This window comes from Camelus dromedarius, chromosome 4 (assembly GCF_036321535.1).
Source record: "Camelus dromedarius isolate mCamDro1 chromosome 4, mCamDro1.pat, whole genome shotgun sequence".
NCBI classification, from domain to species: Eukaryota; Metazoa; Chordata; class Mammalia; order Artiodactyla; family Camelidae; genus Camelus; species Camelus dromedarius.
This window is the reverse complement of record NC_087439.1, coordinates 47,211,233-47,228,193: the sequence shown is the minus strand read 5'-3', so window position 1 is coordinate 47,228,193 and position 16,961 is coordinate 47,211,233. Positions and strand designations below refer to the sequence as shown.

The 16,961-nt window shown below is 39.7% G+C and overlaps 1 protein-coding gene across 3 annotated transcripts in view; it reads right to left on the bottom strand.

The window, feature by feature from the left end:
• Positions 1 to 16,961, bottom strand: part of MAP3K20 (mitogen-activated protein kinase kinase kinase 20) — a 155,475-nt gene that overhangs the window by 137,864 nt on the left and 650 nt on the right. For 2 of the 3 annotated variants that reach the window (XM_031451669.2, XM_031451672.2), the window contains exon 2: positions 5,514 to 5,706. In XM_031451669.2, the coding sequence (XP_031307529.2) occupies positions 5,514 to 5,672 (159 nt within the window). In that variant the 5' untranslated portion in view covers positions 5,673 to 5,706. Of the gene's footprint in view, positions 1 to 5,513; positions 5,707 to 5,876; positions 6,179 to 16,961 lie in introns of those variants that run through there. The other variant, XM_031451670.2, reaches the window with a different exon arrangement.

Sequence of the window (16,961 nt, the reverse complement as noted above, 5' to 3'; positions counted from 1 at the left end):
AATCTGGTTTCCGACTACTGGCTATAGATCAACAGATTTCAAGTTAATACAAATGCTTGCAGGTTTCTACCTCTCTCAGACGAAAGAAGTAGCAGGTATAGACATGTCTGGTTCATGCTGTGAAGCTGATGAACCACTTGTGTGGGGACTGAGCTCCTCTGGGTCAGAGCGGAAAGGGGACACTGGGATCCGGTGTCTTTCTCTGTCCTCTCCACTCCTTGCTTCAACTTTCACCTAAGCAGCTTGATTTGATCTCAGCTCATCTGGAATTTACCAAAAAGATATGATGATGGCTTCTTTTCTTATCTTTGGTATACATCCTTAAGCTCATATTATTTTTTTCCTGTTGAAAACTTTTTTTTTTTAAACAAAAATAGTGCACTGTAAGCAAATGTGCAACTGACATAAACAAGCTAAATTACCACTGAAAATCCTGTAGTGCTGCTATGAGAAAGCCACGCAGAAGTGAACATTAAACATTTTTAAAGCACATGTTGAGATGGGAAAATCTGTGATTTATGACATGCTAAAAAGGTCTGTAAAACTCAGTTTGCTTGAACATCCTTAGAAAGTGGCATAGGTTGTCAGAGCTATGATTGGCTTAATTGAGTTTTTTTCTGATCATAAGAGTAAATATATGGGTTAAACTGTTCACACCAGTCAAAACTTAGTGATTGGTGTACTTCATTATATGTAAATTTTACCTCAAAAGTAACAAAACTGCAAACACATAATGGACTCTGTAATAATACGCATGCTGAAATATTTAAGGGGAAACATACTGATACTTGCGACTTAATCGTGAAATGCTTCAAAACTGATGGATGGATGGAAGGATACATAGATATACATGTAATAAAGCAAGTATTTATGTTAATGACAGATCCTAGATGGTAGACTTACAAACATTCAGTACAAAACCCTTTCAACTTTTCTTTAGGTTTGAAAATTTTCATAATGAAATGTTGGGAGGGGAAGACATATGAGATCATCATAGAAAAACACTAAAAACAAAGGAAAGTGTAAGAAAAATAAAAAACACTACACAGATACCAAGCAGACACCTAGGATCATATTACAAACATTGTTTTGTAACTTGCTTTTACCACTTGGCAATATATCATAAGCATTCTCCTAAGTATTCTCTTTAAGTATTCTTCCAAATGTAATGGAATCCATTACACATATGAAGCATAATTTTTTTCATCTCTGTAGTTGACAAGCAAAATTGTAATATATTTAAAGGTCTAACATGATGATTTCAATATACGTATATATGTTGTGAAAGGAGCCCCACAATTAAGCTAATTAACACACCCACCACCTCTCACGTTTACCTTTTTGAGGAGGGGTGAGATATAGGATAATTCGTTACAGGACACTTGAGTTGTTTCCAATTCTTCACCATTATATATATCTGAAATGAGCAACCTATTACAGCCTTCTTTTATCCCTGATTATTTCCTTAGGATAAAGTACTAGAAGTAAAATTTCTGGCTCAAAGGAAGTAAATGTTTTAAGATTTTTTGATACATTTTGCTAAACTCTTCTCCAAAAAGTATCCCAGTTTACATTTCTAACAGGAGTATATCACAGATTATACCTATTCAGATTATGATGTCAAATTTTAAATTAAATGCTTCCATAAATAAAATGTCTATAACCATTTTTTCTCCCAAAAGAACAAAGGCTCTTTTTTAAAAAAAAGTCTACAATAAGCAAACCTAGCTTCCAAATCTTAGTTTCTCAATATCGCACTCCCATGTCAGGTACTCTGAATCAGGGCTTCCTGAAGAAATGGCTGGCTCCAGGGCTGCGGCAGGAACTAGTTCAGCCTGGAACATCTCTCTGTGCCAGGAAGTAAGTACAGGCTAAAAAACTGACGGAGACGCAGCAAGAGGACACAGGAGCCAATCTGAAGGGTCTCTTACTTGCCCAAATCAGGGACAATTTAAGCATGAAAGTGCATACCAATTGTAATGAACTGTAACATTTTGAATTTGAAAAAAGAATCCATAAGTCTACAATGAAACAATAAGTGAAGAAAGGAAGGAAAGAAGGAAGAAGGGCTCTCGTTTATGCTAGAACTTCTTGCTTTTCTACACAGTAACTGTCATAATAAAATTTGATTCCAACAAGAATCACAGATGGATGCTAAAGACAATGTACTGGAGGTTGAGGAAAGATACTTACATAACCTCAAAGGATCTACCAATAATTTCATTATTAATTACAAAGAGAAAACAGGTATTTTTACTGTGGAGAAATTCAGTGATCCCCTCAATCAAGAGTTCAAAATTAATATCATCAATAATGTGACAAACCAACACTGCAGGTCTTGCATTAAGATACATCAAGGACACAGGCCCAGGCAGCACTCCTACCAAAATGACATAACCTCAAACTAGGCTGGTGGGAGGGAAAATCAGAGAAACCCCAAATGAGGGACATTCTACAAAACTTTCTTGCACACTTCAAAAATGTCCAAGTTTAAAAGACAAAGAAAGGAGGGGAAATTGTTACAGATTAAAGCAGACTAAGTATAGATCAACTAGATGTAGTACGTGATGCTAGGTTGGGAAAAAAGTTCCCATAAAAAGCCATTATTGGAACAACTGGTAAAATTCAAAACCAGACTTGTATAGTAGGTAATATTATTGTATCCACCTTAAATTTTTGACAGTTGAATTATAATTGTGTTCTTGGGAGATGCTAAAGTATTTAGGGATAAAGGTACATAGCATCTGCAATTTACTCTCATGTTTCAGTAAAAATAAAATATGTATGAATATCTATGAATCAATAATATATAGACAGAAAGCAAATGTTACAAATGTTAATTGGTGGTGAGTCTGGGGAATAAGATGCTAGAGTTCATGGCGCTAGCCTCGCAGTTTTACTCTAGGTGTAAACGTTTTTAAAAAATGAAGTTTTATAAGATATGGAAACAACCTAAGGGTCCATCAACAGCTGAATGGATAAAGAAGATGTGATATATATGCTCTGGGTATCATGCTTAGTGAAATAAGTCAGACAGTGAAAAACAAATACTATTGCTATCACTTATACGTAGAATCTAAAAAATAAATCAAACAGATGAATATTTAAAAATTAAGTTTTAAAGCACTACAAAGATTTTAAGTAAATGCTATTTTTCTTTCCTTTTTTCTAAATCAGAAAAGTAATATATACTCACTAAAGCAGAGGGAAGTATACATACTCACTAGAGGTCTACAAATAAAGTGAAAATAAATAGCATCCCTCTGTCCTTTCATGTAAACAAAATTAAAGAGTTTTGCATATATTTTCTCCATGTTCCATATATTTTACCAGATATCAGGTAATTCTTAAAGAGTTCCAAGAGTGAGCTACAAACATATTATTAAATGTTCCATTGCTTCTAAAACTCATTGGCAAAAATGACCAAGTGACACAGGACTGAATCTATAAAATGGAAAAAAAAAAACCCCATAGTTTATTACCTTTATCTTATCATTGAGAAAACATCTAGCCACGAAGCCAATACATCGTTCACAAAATGTAACACTTACAGAAGAAATGTATATTTTGTTTCCAATAATTGCCAACCACTAGGCAAAATGTTTTACGTCTTAAACTTAAGTTGAGTCAGTAGGTGTGGGGATGCTTTGCAATAACCTACCATGTCTCTTTATCACTGACAGTCACCAACTAAACTGAGCCCAAAGCTGAAACTGAGTTTCTGGCTTTCCCACATACAAGTTTATGAGTTGTGCTCCTGCAGTTTAATTAACATTTCTGAATGCTACTCACTCAGGTTCCATACCTACACCAGAGCAGGACTTGGCAGTTTCCAATTCTTGCTTTCACCCTTGGGCTTTCTGATGTCATTTCCCTGGCTCTCTCAAAAGACAGTAAAAAAGGTATTGGGCATGGAATGGGGGGGTGGAGTGAATGAGTTGCAATTATTGTTTTCATACCAAAATTTGTTTCATATCTCATAAAATCTCTCTTACATCCAACAACCAAATAAGAACATGCTCATTGTATTGAAGTTGCATGCTTAAAAATACTAGCATACTTATGTACTTCTTTGAATATAAATTTGATGGAATTGGCTTATTTTCTATTCCTACCTGGTCAACTAGAGGTTTCAGAGTTAAAAACTAAAGAACAGAGGGTCTCATCTGGATTTCACCTGACCCTACGGGGGCAGCTTAATACATTTCTCAAAGCTCTATTTCCCCATCTATGAAATAGGTACAAAAATGCTTGCCTATAAAGGGCTTAAGAGTTCATAGAACAAAGAAGGTAGGTTTAGCCTAGAGTAAGAAATGGTTTTATTATTTGGCTACTATTAAAACATTTATTGATAAAGCAATGAGGGAGAGGAAACTTTTTCTATATAGTACTCTTCTGTTTGGGGCACACGTTGGCTTTAAAAGCTACCACTTCTTAATACTTTCCACAAGCTACAGATACCATAAGGCAGAGACAGCTTAGTCCTTCTGACTTGGCTTCAACAATCGGAAACACAGCTGGTGATCACACAGCCACACGGCAGTGCTGGGAGGAAATGCCACAAAGTGCTTTCCATTTGGGTTTCTGTCTCTAATCAATTGCTACGGTTCACTGGCAGCAGTTAACGGAAAAAAAAAAAAAAAGAAATCATTCAGGGAGAGTCAAAGATATTTATGGAAAAGTTCACTTTAAAAAGATATAGAAAAGACCAACAATTAGCCAAAACAGGACATAAATAGAAATGACCAAAAAAAAACTGCAAAGGGTAGCTATTAAAAATGATCAGTGTCCCAAGCCTCTATGGGTCAGTTCCACAACTGGCTTTACTGTAGAGTTTAGGCACCAAACTGAATGTGGGGACGATGCTGCGTCACTTTCCTGAGAAAGCTGAAGGGTTTATGTATGAGTTCTGAGCTCAACTCGGACCAGCACAAACCCTAGATGCCAAAAGCCAAGACCTTTTTCTGATTTTACAAGTTGGGCAGCTCTCTGTCTAGCACCTTTATGATACAAAGACCATCACCTCGGGTTTCAAGTGGAGGTAAAATTCAAGAAGCTGGAATTGCTTACATTTCAGCAGAAGAATAACGTTTTTTTAATTTTCAAAAGACAACTCCTGATGACCACAAATTCACAGACAAAAAAATGCAAAGGGGATGAAAACTTTACACCCTACTCTCTACTGACCCCTCTTGGCTGACCCAGGAAAAAGAAAAGCCTGCAGCCAGGGAAGGCCTGAAGGCTCACCTCCCCTGGAGGAGAGCTCAGAGAATATTTGTCTTTCATGCCATGGAAAGAAATCCTCTCAGTTCAGACGACCCCTAGTAAAACTCAACCCTAACGCACACATGGCATTGATTGCTATTTATGGGGCTCCTAGAATGGAAATTGGGAAACGGCCTCATAGATCCGACCCAAAGGCTTTGCTAGGTCCCTGGCAGCCTGCGCTCTAGGTTGAAAAGCTTACATAAGTTGCTACCGTGACCACTTCTGATAGCAGGAAAAGACCTTACCTCTTTCTCTATTTTGAGTAGCTTCTTTACAGCCACCTCCTTGTCCTGTGATATCCATTTGGCTCGATAAACACTCCCAAAACTTCCTCCACCGCAGTTTTCAAAAAACTGCAAGTCATCAAATTTAATTTGCACAAAGGAGGTACCGAGAGACGACATCTCATAATGACAAAGTATTATACTTCCACAAAATCTGCAGAGAGAAAGGAAGGGAAAAGTTAGATTGTAAACATATTAGAATGAATCCTCTGAATTCCACTTTTGCTGATGGATACCAAGTCCTGTGATGCTTCCAGAAAGAGCCTTAATGACTTAAGAGGAAGAAAAACAAGAGTATAAACAAATCAACATGAGAACACTTACCCTGGCAGCCAGTGCAGAATTCAACAGCACCTTGTCCAGACTCTGAAAACACAGCTGTCCCCCCAGAAATGGTTCAGATTCCCCCCCCGGACCAAACCTGCAGCAGCACTTCCTGCACATCCCCAGCTCTGCCGAAAGGCTACTATGTCGCCAGGTCTACCCTGAAGCCCGGACAAACGGGAAGCACGCTCTCAGCAGCAGGCCTGCACAGCGATCCTGGCATCCGAGGCATGCCATCTCTGCACGCTGTGCTCACTTCACAGAAAATATACATAACCTCAGCATCTGAGCATGCTGGCACAGGAGGGCCGAGGTGCTGCAAACCGAACGCACGTTCGGTGTTGCAATTCCAAAAGCAAAGTGGTCAGCTTAGGGATGAGAGGGGAGCTGGCCAAGTGTTTTCCAGAAGTGACTCCCTGGACTGTATCCTGGAGCAGAATTTAATTAAAGGGCAGAAAATCTGCCCTTGATTACAATATATTAAGTCATCCAGAGAACTCTGCCAGGAATGTTTAAAAAAAAATATTATGCTTGTCTCCAGAGGAACAGATTCTCTCGCCCAGAGATTATTACAGTGATGTTTTCTGCAGTCTAAGGAGTTTCACTGTTCTCCAGGTAAGTGGTCGTTCTTCACACCCCATGTCAAACCACAGATTAGCAGGAAAGACAAAACAAAACCATCCAAAACAGGACTGAAACAAAGGACTAAAACTCTGAACCTGCATGAAAATCAGACGGATAAAAATGTTTGTGTACCTATTCTTCCCAAATTGTAAACCAGAATCTTATAATGAGGGAGTAAAAAGACGAGTCTGTATGTACAAGACATTCTACAAAACACCTCCCCTGGGCCCTTCATAATTGTCAGCATCATGAAAGCTTAAAAAAAAAAAAAAAAAAAGAAAAGAAAAAAAGCAGAGAAACTTCTAGTACACAGAATACTTAAAGAAATATGATGACTAAATGCAATGCATGGTCACTGACTAGATTCTGGATCCCAAAAAAGCTACAGAAGGTCTTATTAGGATTTTAGGGAAATTTGATGTATTAGTTAGTATTATTTTATCCATGGCAAATAACAGTATTTTGGTTTTGTAGAAGGATGTTCTTGTTCTTAGAAGGTATACTGGGAGATGTATTAAAGTATGATATCTCCAATTTAATTTAAAATGGTTCAACCCTCACTCTCCCTCCAAAAAAAAGCGAATGGGTATAGAAAGCGAGGAAGCAAACGCGACCAAGTATTCAGGACCGGCAAATCCAGGGCAAAGTTACACGGGCGTTTCACTGCGCTTTCCATTTTTCTGTGGAGTTTGGTTATTTTCAAAATAAAAAGGTGGAGGGGGCCGTTTGTGTCTACATAAATGGACAAAATTTCTTCAGAAACAACCTGTGGCTTTGCTGAGTGATGCCCATAGTCAGCTCAGAGATCTTAACGTGCAGCTGACTAGCCGTCCCATTTTAGGAACATCAGGTCACTGAAGAATGCTGATTTCTTATGTGAAGTTCAACTCTGCTCTACTTTGGGAAGAACGCAAGACAGAGGACTGTTTATCCTCAGAGCTCTGAAAGATAGCTTAGAGTCTACATAAATAAAAAGTATGCAGATACAGTCTGTCCGTGTTTGATTCAACAATTCACCTCACTAATTTTTGCTTCAATTCCTATTCAGTTCAATAAGGAAAAGGGGGACAAAAGATAAAATTTAAGAATGTGCCAAAGGTAGGTAGGGACACGGAGTACACAAGTTTGTTCTTAAATGCAAAAAGCTTGTTCAACAAAACGCAGAACACTACTTGCAAGAGTCCCTCAGTGTTACAAATGCTAGGTCTTTATTTTTATGATTCATTTTTACTTTTATCAAAGTACAAAAAATAAAATAGGACCACAGAGATTATAATGAAAAATAGAGCTCCCCTGTCCCTCCCCTCCCCACACCCGGTTCTCTCTTCAGAGGACCCTAATTTCAACTCCCTTAGGATTTTATTCTGATGTTCATATTTCATGATATTTCTATATCTGTATCTGTTTAGAAAATGTGTTCACATTGCTATTTCCTGATTGTTCCATTTTAGTTATTACCTATTAACTTCTCTTTGTGGAAGCTAAGGGTTTAGTTTTCATATCCCATTCTTCACCTACTTACATACAAGTATGCCACACTTGCTCAATCCTCCCAGCATCCAACGATGCCGCAACATTTGGTTAAGTCAACAGTCACCGTTTACAGCAGTCTGACAAAGTAAATATTACTCCCAAGAGTGCTGTGCAGGACTCAATGACTTTTCCTTTCTTGGATAACTTTTTATTTCTCCTAAAGTTATTAGTTGTTTCTGTTTTTGTTTTTTTTTGCTTAGCTTTGTATACATCTAAAACTTAATTCAACTCAGCAAACTTTCCCAAGAACTGCAAAACTCCTCTCAATAAAGTAAAAATGTCAGGTTTTTTAGTTTGTTTGTTCTATTTTCTCTTGGAGACATTGTTCCTATACCACTTATCTTGAGTCAGTCTGGCTGGAATGGTCTCTCTCGGCCTGACCTGCCTGGGACTGCTTTCCCCACCATCCTCAGAACTTCCTTCACCTTTTCCTCTGGGGAGGGGCTCCTGTACTGGGATCTCCTGGCTTCTCGCCTTCCTTGGTTTATTTTCATGCTTTGACAGTGCACGTCTCCCATTTGCTACCTGAAGAGAGGGCCCAGGATGCATTTTTTCTGGGGAATCTCTGTGTTAAAATGTCTTGATTGGTAGCCCAGCTAAGTATGCAATTCTAGGTAGGAAATAATTTCCAAAAGCAGTACTTCATACTCATCTAGCCTATAGGGCAGTCTGATGCTACTCTGCTTACTAATTCTTTTTACATTACTTTTTCCATTGTGAAAGCTTTTAGGATCTTGTATGCATCCCTGGAATGCTGACATTAACAGGATATGCTGAGGGGTGAGTCTTTTTCATTCATTGGTGGGACACTCAGTTTACTCTCGGTCTGTGACTCATGTCTTTTAATTCTGGGAAATTTTCTCATGTTCTTCCTTCACCACTTAGAGCCACTTTCACTTCTTGTCTTCTCCCTCCCCAGACACACACGAGGAATGACTTGCAGTTCCCCGTACATGCTCTCACGTCTCCACACTTTGGCACAGGCTGGTGTCTCTGCTTTGAATGCCTCTCGCTGCCCAGTGATGTCCCTGACCACCTCCTCTGGGCCACGGGAGCAGAGTTAACTGCCCTTCTTCAGTGCCACAGCTCCCTTATTTACTCTTTCATCTTTCCCACTGACTTCCCCCCAGACTAGAAACTCCCCCCTCCCCCAGTGGCAAACGCATTTCTCTTTACATCTGGACCCGCAGCACCTACTACACAGCCAGGCACGTCACACCTTTTCCATTTAAAAACATGTATTGAATGAGCGAATGAACAAGCAAATGAACAAATTATTTCTGGCTCTGCTGTTACACCTTTTGCAGCTAGAAAGATTCCAATCAGAGTAAGTAAAATCTGAGATCTGTTTTTACAAGTGCCCCCCAGAGGATCCTGAAGCAAATCCTGATTTGGAAACCGCTGCCTAGGTCTCTTGGGAGATGGAGAAGAGTATGTCTGGGACCTCCAGGACTGAGTGTCTCTGAGTCCAAGGGAGGGGGACGGAGAGGAGGGGGAGAGGGGAAATCCTTTCCAGAACAAACGGAGAGATGTGAACCAGGATGAGATTAATATGGGTAGGTCTGAACCCTCTGGTGCAGAGCAAGCCCAGGGAATATGGATGAACTGAGGCAAATCAATCCCATTTGAAACCGACCCAGGGGTGCCAGAGGAAGGCTGACCTCTGAGAAGCACAGCTCTCCAGCATCTTCATCCCGAGATGAGACAATCAGTCTGTCTTCCCAGAATCACTGTTACTCACTTTGTGATGCATCCCGCCATTTGGAAGCTGGCTATGTATGAATGGAACTATATCATTACTTGAGTGTTTTATTGAGTCTATAAAAAATTAAGTCCTGTCTGATTACCAAAGAGACTAACAATTCTGAGGTATATGAGTACAGGTTTTCACTCCAGCGAGCCTGGCAAAGCATCATGGACTTAGCTGAAGAACACGAATGAGATTCCCACTGCCATTACTGTGAGCGTCAAACCACACGCATTAATTTTTCCCTTTGTGCTTTCTCTCCTTTAAAATCATTATTCTAAAGGGATCAACTTATGACCAGAAGAATGATAATCCGAGTTGCTGATTAATCATACTTTGAGCATCTTGGGAAAGACTGCTACCTGATCAAACTATGTTCTCATTTTTCAGACGTGTTCTCCAGTGCGTACACCAGAACGTAACATTAAAAGTCATCTGTACAAAGGTATTTACATAGTACACCCAATCAAATGATGTTTTCATCCCACTATGTTAAAACAATTCTTCTATTTGAGAAGGGTAATTTTTCTTCATGCAACAATTCCCAGTCCCAACTTTGTAGCATCTTAATTTTTGTTTCATAAACTCTCCAAGTTGTTTTAAATGTTAGTCGTAAGTATGTACCACAGAGCACTGAAGGGTAAGTTAGAACAGGGATATCACAAACATGAAAGCTTAAGAGTGGGTCACAACTTTGAAAATCACTAACTCAGTGGTTGAACCCAATCATTTGAGTACTTGGGTAGTAAGACTAATCTTTTTTTTTTTTTAATTTTAAAAATTTCCTTAAGTTAAAATTTTAAAAGATTTTTAAGCTATTAATTAAATTGCTGAAGCTTATACAGTACCATCAGCTAATTATCAAAAGTAGAACTACCTGGAAGAAGAAAACCTTAAAGGGAGTATCATTTTACTTTTTAAAGTTTTCAGCCTTCCAGTCCAAAAAAATCAGACTTTTGCCCTGGACTTAAAAATGAAAAGGAAAAAAGGAAAAAAAATACCCGCTAAAGTTTAAACGTTAAAAACAAAAAAACAAAAAAAACAAAAAAAACACCAAAGTTTAGAATTAAGTGTGAGTTAGAACTCTGCCTCTACCTCTCAGTAACCTTGAATCAATCACTTTTTCTCAGATCATAGCATTTCCAGACCCAATAAATAAAATATCCAATCTGTTATCAACTGTCTCAAAATTAATATTCCAAAAGTTATCATGTTTGCACAGTATTATTTGACTTCTTTAAGTCTTACTTCCAAATAACAGATATTTCAACACAGAAGCACATGGTCCAGGGGAAAGACCCTGGTTAGAGAGATCTGGTAGCAAATCTGAACTTATTAGCTGTTAGACCTCAGGCAGGTCACTGAGCCTCTCTGACTTCAGTTTTCTCACTGGCAGTAATACCCTTTCTGTGTAGTCATTGGTAAGTGGGAGATGCTGTGAAAGGCCTTGCGCGGTGCCTAGCACACGGTATGTCACACTCAATAAATGGAAACTAGGTTGTCTAATTCTTTTAATAAGTCTTGACATCCTATTTAGCCATCTACGTTCTCAGCCTTTGTAGTTAGGAATCCTTTCGTCAATTGTTTTCCTCTTCCCATTTACAGAATTGTTTTATATTCTGTCTCTATCAGCTTTGCAGAGCAACTATTAATAGATTAACGTACTGTTGACCTCTAAATCCTTACTATTTGAGTTTCTTTGTGTATGTTTCATTTTTTCTCACTCCTCTATTTGCTGCTTTTGGTTTTAGTCATTTTTGCAAAATGTAGCCTCTTAGTAATTATAATTTTCTTTTAAACATTTTTTTCATAAAGAGAATATTTAAGTTATTAAAAGACAATACTCTGGGGTTTTTGGCACTTTTTAGATATTAGGGTTTCTAGGACCTATTTATTCAACTGCAGCCCTGACTGTGGAAGGTTCTAGAGGATATTACTTTCTGTGGTGGCCACTGGCTTTTCTCAGATCTTATCTGCTGCATATCAGATAGACTCAGAATACCTGCAAGTCTTAACTTAAAAAATTAAATCTACTTACAAAAAGGTTAAATATATTAGAAAACAGACCTTTGGAATTTTTCCAGATTTTTCTTTTAGGCTTATATGGGCCTATTATTTCTGAATCCAGATCCTTCCTGCTTTTCTTTCTCTGATTTACACTATCCTTTGTCCTCTCTTCACAAAAGTAGTTAGACGTTTGTTTTCTGATGGAATAGAGAAGGAAAATTTAGTTTCTTTATCATGACCTGAATATGACAAAAAAAAGAAAACCTACTTTCAGAAAACAGCGCTCAACAAATTCCTCGGCCAAGCTTGCTGCCCTGATGTTTACTTATGCCAGCATTATTTCAGCCTCTTTAACACATTAGTGAACAAACTAATAAAAATGTGCTTTATCATGTGTGTAAAACAATACCACTTGGATTACGCTTCTGCAATTATTATTTTTTTCTGCAAGTCTTAACAATGGGATAAGCTCTGGTTTGATGTATTTGTTCGTAACACCAAAGTCAAGGAGTCAAAGATTCTGTTCCTGAACAGGACTGCCGTTCTGCTATGTTTTTGTTTTGAAATCACTCAAAAGAGATAAGATCTACGAGACTAGGTATGGCTAGAACTAACTAGTATTGTGTCTGCCGTAGGTACTTCCTTCCTTCCTTCCTCCAAGGCTGCCACTGGAAAGCAGCATGTCTTGTCTAGAACAGGTTGCTGGGCTCGGTGAAGAGCATCTTCCGTCATGGATATCTGGAAGGTGCCAACTTTCAGAGGCTGAAACATAGGACAGCTGTTGTTTCCCTTGTTTCCCCTTCTCTGCTTCACCACATAAATGACATAACTCTCCAGTTAAAGCACAGGTTCAACATTCAAATGAACTCGTTACATGAGACATGATTTGCACGTTAATATTTCAATTATGAAAATAGATGCACTTTCTCGCCAGAAATGTTGTTACTAGAAGCAACATCCAGGATGAACAGGAGTGCAGGGAGCAGGGCCATTTATGCCACAGACATGCCGCCCAAACAGCAGCCCGACTAGTAAACGCAAAGTAGGTACAACCCATGACACGAGTCACTGCGGGGCTTTCTGTGTGGAACAATGGGAGGCGTGAGGAAGAGAACCCAGCCAGGGTCTGAATAAGCAAAGACACACTGAGAGCTGGCTGGAAGAGGCATTCCCAGGTGCCCGGGGTGCGTGCTGGGGAGAGAGCAGCTGGTAAGCAAACCAGGTTTATTCGGTCAGCAGGCCCACCCATCCTTAAATCTTGCAGCTACTCAGCTCCTGTTTTCATAGTCTTCTGTCAGATAGAAAGTATCTCACCTTCCTGGCTGCTCACAAACAGTACAATTTGGGACTAACCTAGAATGAAAGTTCCCTGAGAAGGGTACATAGGAGAGTTAAAACCCGGTAACATTAAAAAAAAAAAAAAAATGGGGGTGTTAAAACTAGATAAGACCAAAGGAAGATCCTACAGCATGTATCGCTGAGTTAGGGGCAACGCTATCTATGGACAAGAATTCCTGGTTATCAGAGCTGCCTAGCAAGGAAACATGCCACCCTGTTTAGTAGTGAGTTCCCTGTCACTGAGCGTGTTCAATGGGAGGCGGGCATGTGGGGAGGAGACTGGGAGAGCAGAATGAATGTTTTTTTTTAAAGATCCGCTCCAACCCTATGAGCACACTATGACTAACTGACCTCTCCCTTCCCTTCTTAGGTAAACAGTCATGAACCTGTCACTAAGAGCCCCTTGACACAGTGCGAGAACACAGTGATCAGTTTCAGTGATGGCAGTAATGGAGATGACTAGACCATCCTCCCAAATCTCTCCTCCCATGCTGGCTGGGAAGGTGCGAGCCGGACTTCAGACGTCTATCCTACAACTATCCTCTCCCCTTTTTACTTTCAGAGCACAGAGCTCTGCTCACCTCAAAGCCACAGTACGGCCACAGAAAATGAAAACTCTTTGGATGATGATCTACCCCTGTTCTCTTCTCTGCACAGTGGAACTGCAGCAGCCCATGCAGTGGGCTGCACTGTGCAGAAGGTGGATAAAAAACATACATCTTACAGCATCAACTTTACTTTAAGATTCGGGGGAATAAATAGGCTTAGCACCTGTTTGTATTGGTTTGTTCAAGAAAGTAAACCAGTACAGGAGAGAAAGAAAAGTCACATGGATTTTTAAGATCAAATGCAAGATTTTAAAGAAAGTGCCTGCTTACATTGGGGGTATTTATGGCAATGTTTACAGACCCCTGGAGGAAGACATTCTTCCCCACAATAGGGCACTTTGGTAGGAAAGTTTCATAAGCAAAGATGTACTCCATGACTGTTAGGCAGCCATTCTTGCCTTCTCTTTTTGGTCTTCCTCTACGGAAGTCCAGAGATGATTCCAGAAAGAAGGCTCTTGGTCCCTGAAGATAATTGGTGCTCAAAATCAGCTGTAAGAATGGTTCCAAGTAACTTCAGCGTTGGTCTTCCAGGTCATAATCTTCCACTATTCCTACAACTCCCAAATTCTTCAAATGTAAATGCATTAACTTGCAGATTCTCCCGCAAGAATATTACAAAGCTGTATGCAGACACAGAGGCACACAAAGCTGCTTTAGAAATCCCTACACTCAAAGCAGGACAGCAGCTATGAAGCCTGCTTAGCTGGGAACAGGTGAGACAGGCAGCTTTCTCTGTGTAAAACTTGAGAATGTGGAAAACCCCTTCTCGGCCACTCGGTTATGGCAGCTAAAGCTTCAGGCACTGAGTCAAGCATTTCCACATGCTGCCTCGTATCCTCGCACTTATGAAGCAGGGCTTACTGCTCCCAATTTGCACGTGAGGAGACTGAGGATAGAGGGTGTAAACGTTGCCCAAGCCAACTACCTAACTGCAAGTGACAAAGCTGGGATTCGAATTCAGATCTGCCTTCAAAGTCATCCATTTTTCCCACTGTATCGTGTCTCTTTCCCACTGTATCATTCTGCCTCTTCCTTCTAATTTGTCTTTTTTCTTTAAACACACCCTTTTCTCATTATAGGAATTACTAGATTGCTTACCATCCACCTAAAGTTCAATGTGAGGCTTTAATTTCCTACTAGCCGTTGTGATGCTGGGGTTAGGATGTCAAAACTGCGGCTGCTTTGTTCTCACAGAATCTTCTACTGAGCTACTTAACTGCTATTCAGGTATAATCAATGCTTCGGCTGTCCATAGGCGGGTCTGACACAAAAGCACTCACGTATCAGTCAAACCAATCTAAGGTTCAGCATTTATACCTCTCTTTCCTTAACAGGTACAGTTTTCTGGTCACAGCTGGAACTCTGCTTATTTGTGTGTAGTGGGCAAGGTTAATAGCCACGAAAGAAGTAGCCTAAATCTTCCCTGCAGTAAGACCGAAAAGGTGCCTTAGCTGTTCTATTACATTGAGATAGACAAGACATCGTCCCTGTCAATCTGTCCTGGGTAGAATCAAATGGAAAACAAATGATCCAAATTGATTTTTATTTCTAACATCTCTGGATACAGATATAAGGCTATCTTATTCCAAGAAGTACTAAATCACCACAAATACCTTTTTCTGTTTTGTTTTGTTTTTTTAATCATTGATTCTCTCCTTTCTTTTCTTTGAATCTATCAGTTTCTAAAATCAACTGTCCATTTTTTCTTTCACGCCACACTAATGGTTTCACTCTATCTCTGACCTCTTTTCATAAAACATTATTGTAATTTCTCCAGTGTTTTCTCTGATGACTAGATTATTCACTCCATGCCCCTCTTAACTCCTGTTTATAATTTTGTAGCCCTATCAAAGTCAGTTTCACTGCTCATTCCTGATAGGCACTCAGCCAATATATTGCCAATAACACTCACTCTTGGGCTAACTTAAAATACACAGTGCCACTTGCCAAGTTTCCTTATTTGGCAAGAAGGTCCCTTAGTTCCCAAGATCTTTGACCATCCATTTTTAGATCCAAATCCTCAGTGCTTAATATCTGGATATTTCTCTCTCTCTTTTTAATTTGTCCTTAAGTGTTCCCTAAAAGAATAAGAAAAAGAGATCAATCATCTATTTGCTTTCCTAGACAAGAAAAAAATGTCCCTGCACTTAATGGTCACTTACCCTGGGATTATTACACTAACACTTTTGATAAAAACAATAATATTTTCCAGTTTAAAAAAATTCCCAAAATAATCTCAAAAAAAGTTGTAATAGAAATTAAATTGTGAAAGATTAAAATAAGCAGTACACATTGCTCTAAAAGACTGTTTCTTAATCGTCTCTTTCCAAACAAACTAAATGCACATTCATTTACAATCTCCCAAATCTCTCACTATTGTAGCAGGAACGGAAAACAAAGGCTCCACAAATGACTAAAACTATAATTAAAATGCAGCCACCCCATATTTTTTTGAACATCAGAAACGACATGAGATTTCATTGTGGAAGTGGCCTACTACAAAGAAGACAAGTATCTTGAATCACTTGTCTAAATGTGTTTGTAGGTTTGGTTTCCCTGAATCCTAGCTGCTCACGTCAATGGAGGCCAGAAAAGCAAGGAGGCTTTCCTAAAACAGCCTCAGGGTTAACATAGGAATACGCTTTAACAACTACCGTGGCTCAAATATCATCGAATTAATTCTGTGAGTCGATTCTAAAACACTATCATTCATGAGAAGCTGCTTATTGTGGTATCACTGGAACAGGCCACTAAATGGTGTTGCTTTCATTATTAAAGAAACTAACAAAAATAGTAATTAAGTTCTCCCATAAATAGTGCTTATGCAAGACCCGGAGGCGCAGCAGAAACATACATTTTCAGCAATCTAACAACGATTGCCCCGTTTTTTTACGCAATTCACTGCCCTCTGACCAGTTTCGGATTAAAGTTTTCCCGCAAGCTGTCAGGAGCAAGCGAGGCGTGGCGGCCGCCACAGCCCTCACCTCCTGGCCTGGTGCAATTCTCCAAGCCCAGGGACTGGAGGACGCCACCGTGTCGGCAAAGAGGCCACAGCCGGCGCCGCGGAAGGAACAGGGGCGCTCGCGGTGCGGAAAGGCGCGAGCTCCACGCTGCTCGGCAGGGAGCGGCCGCTCTCAGTGGGAGGCGGGCTCCTGGGCCGGCCGGCAGGAAAGAAGTCAGTGGGCTCTCCTCGCACGCCAGCACCTCTGCTGGGAAGCGGCCTGCACC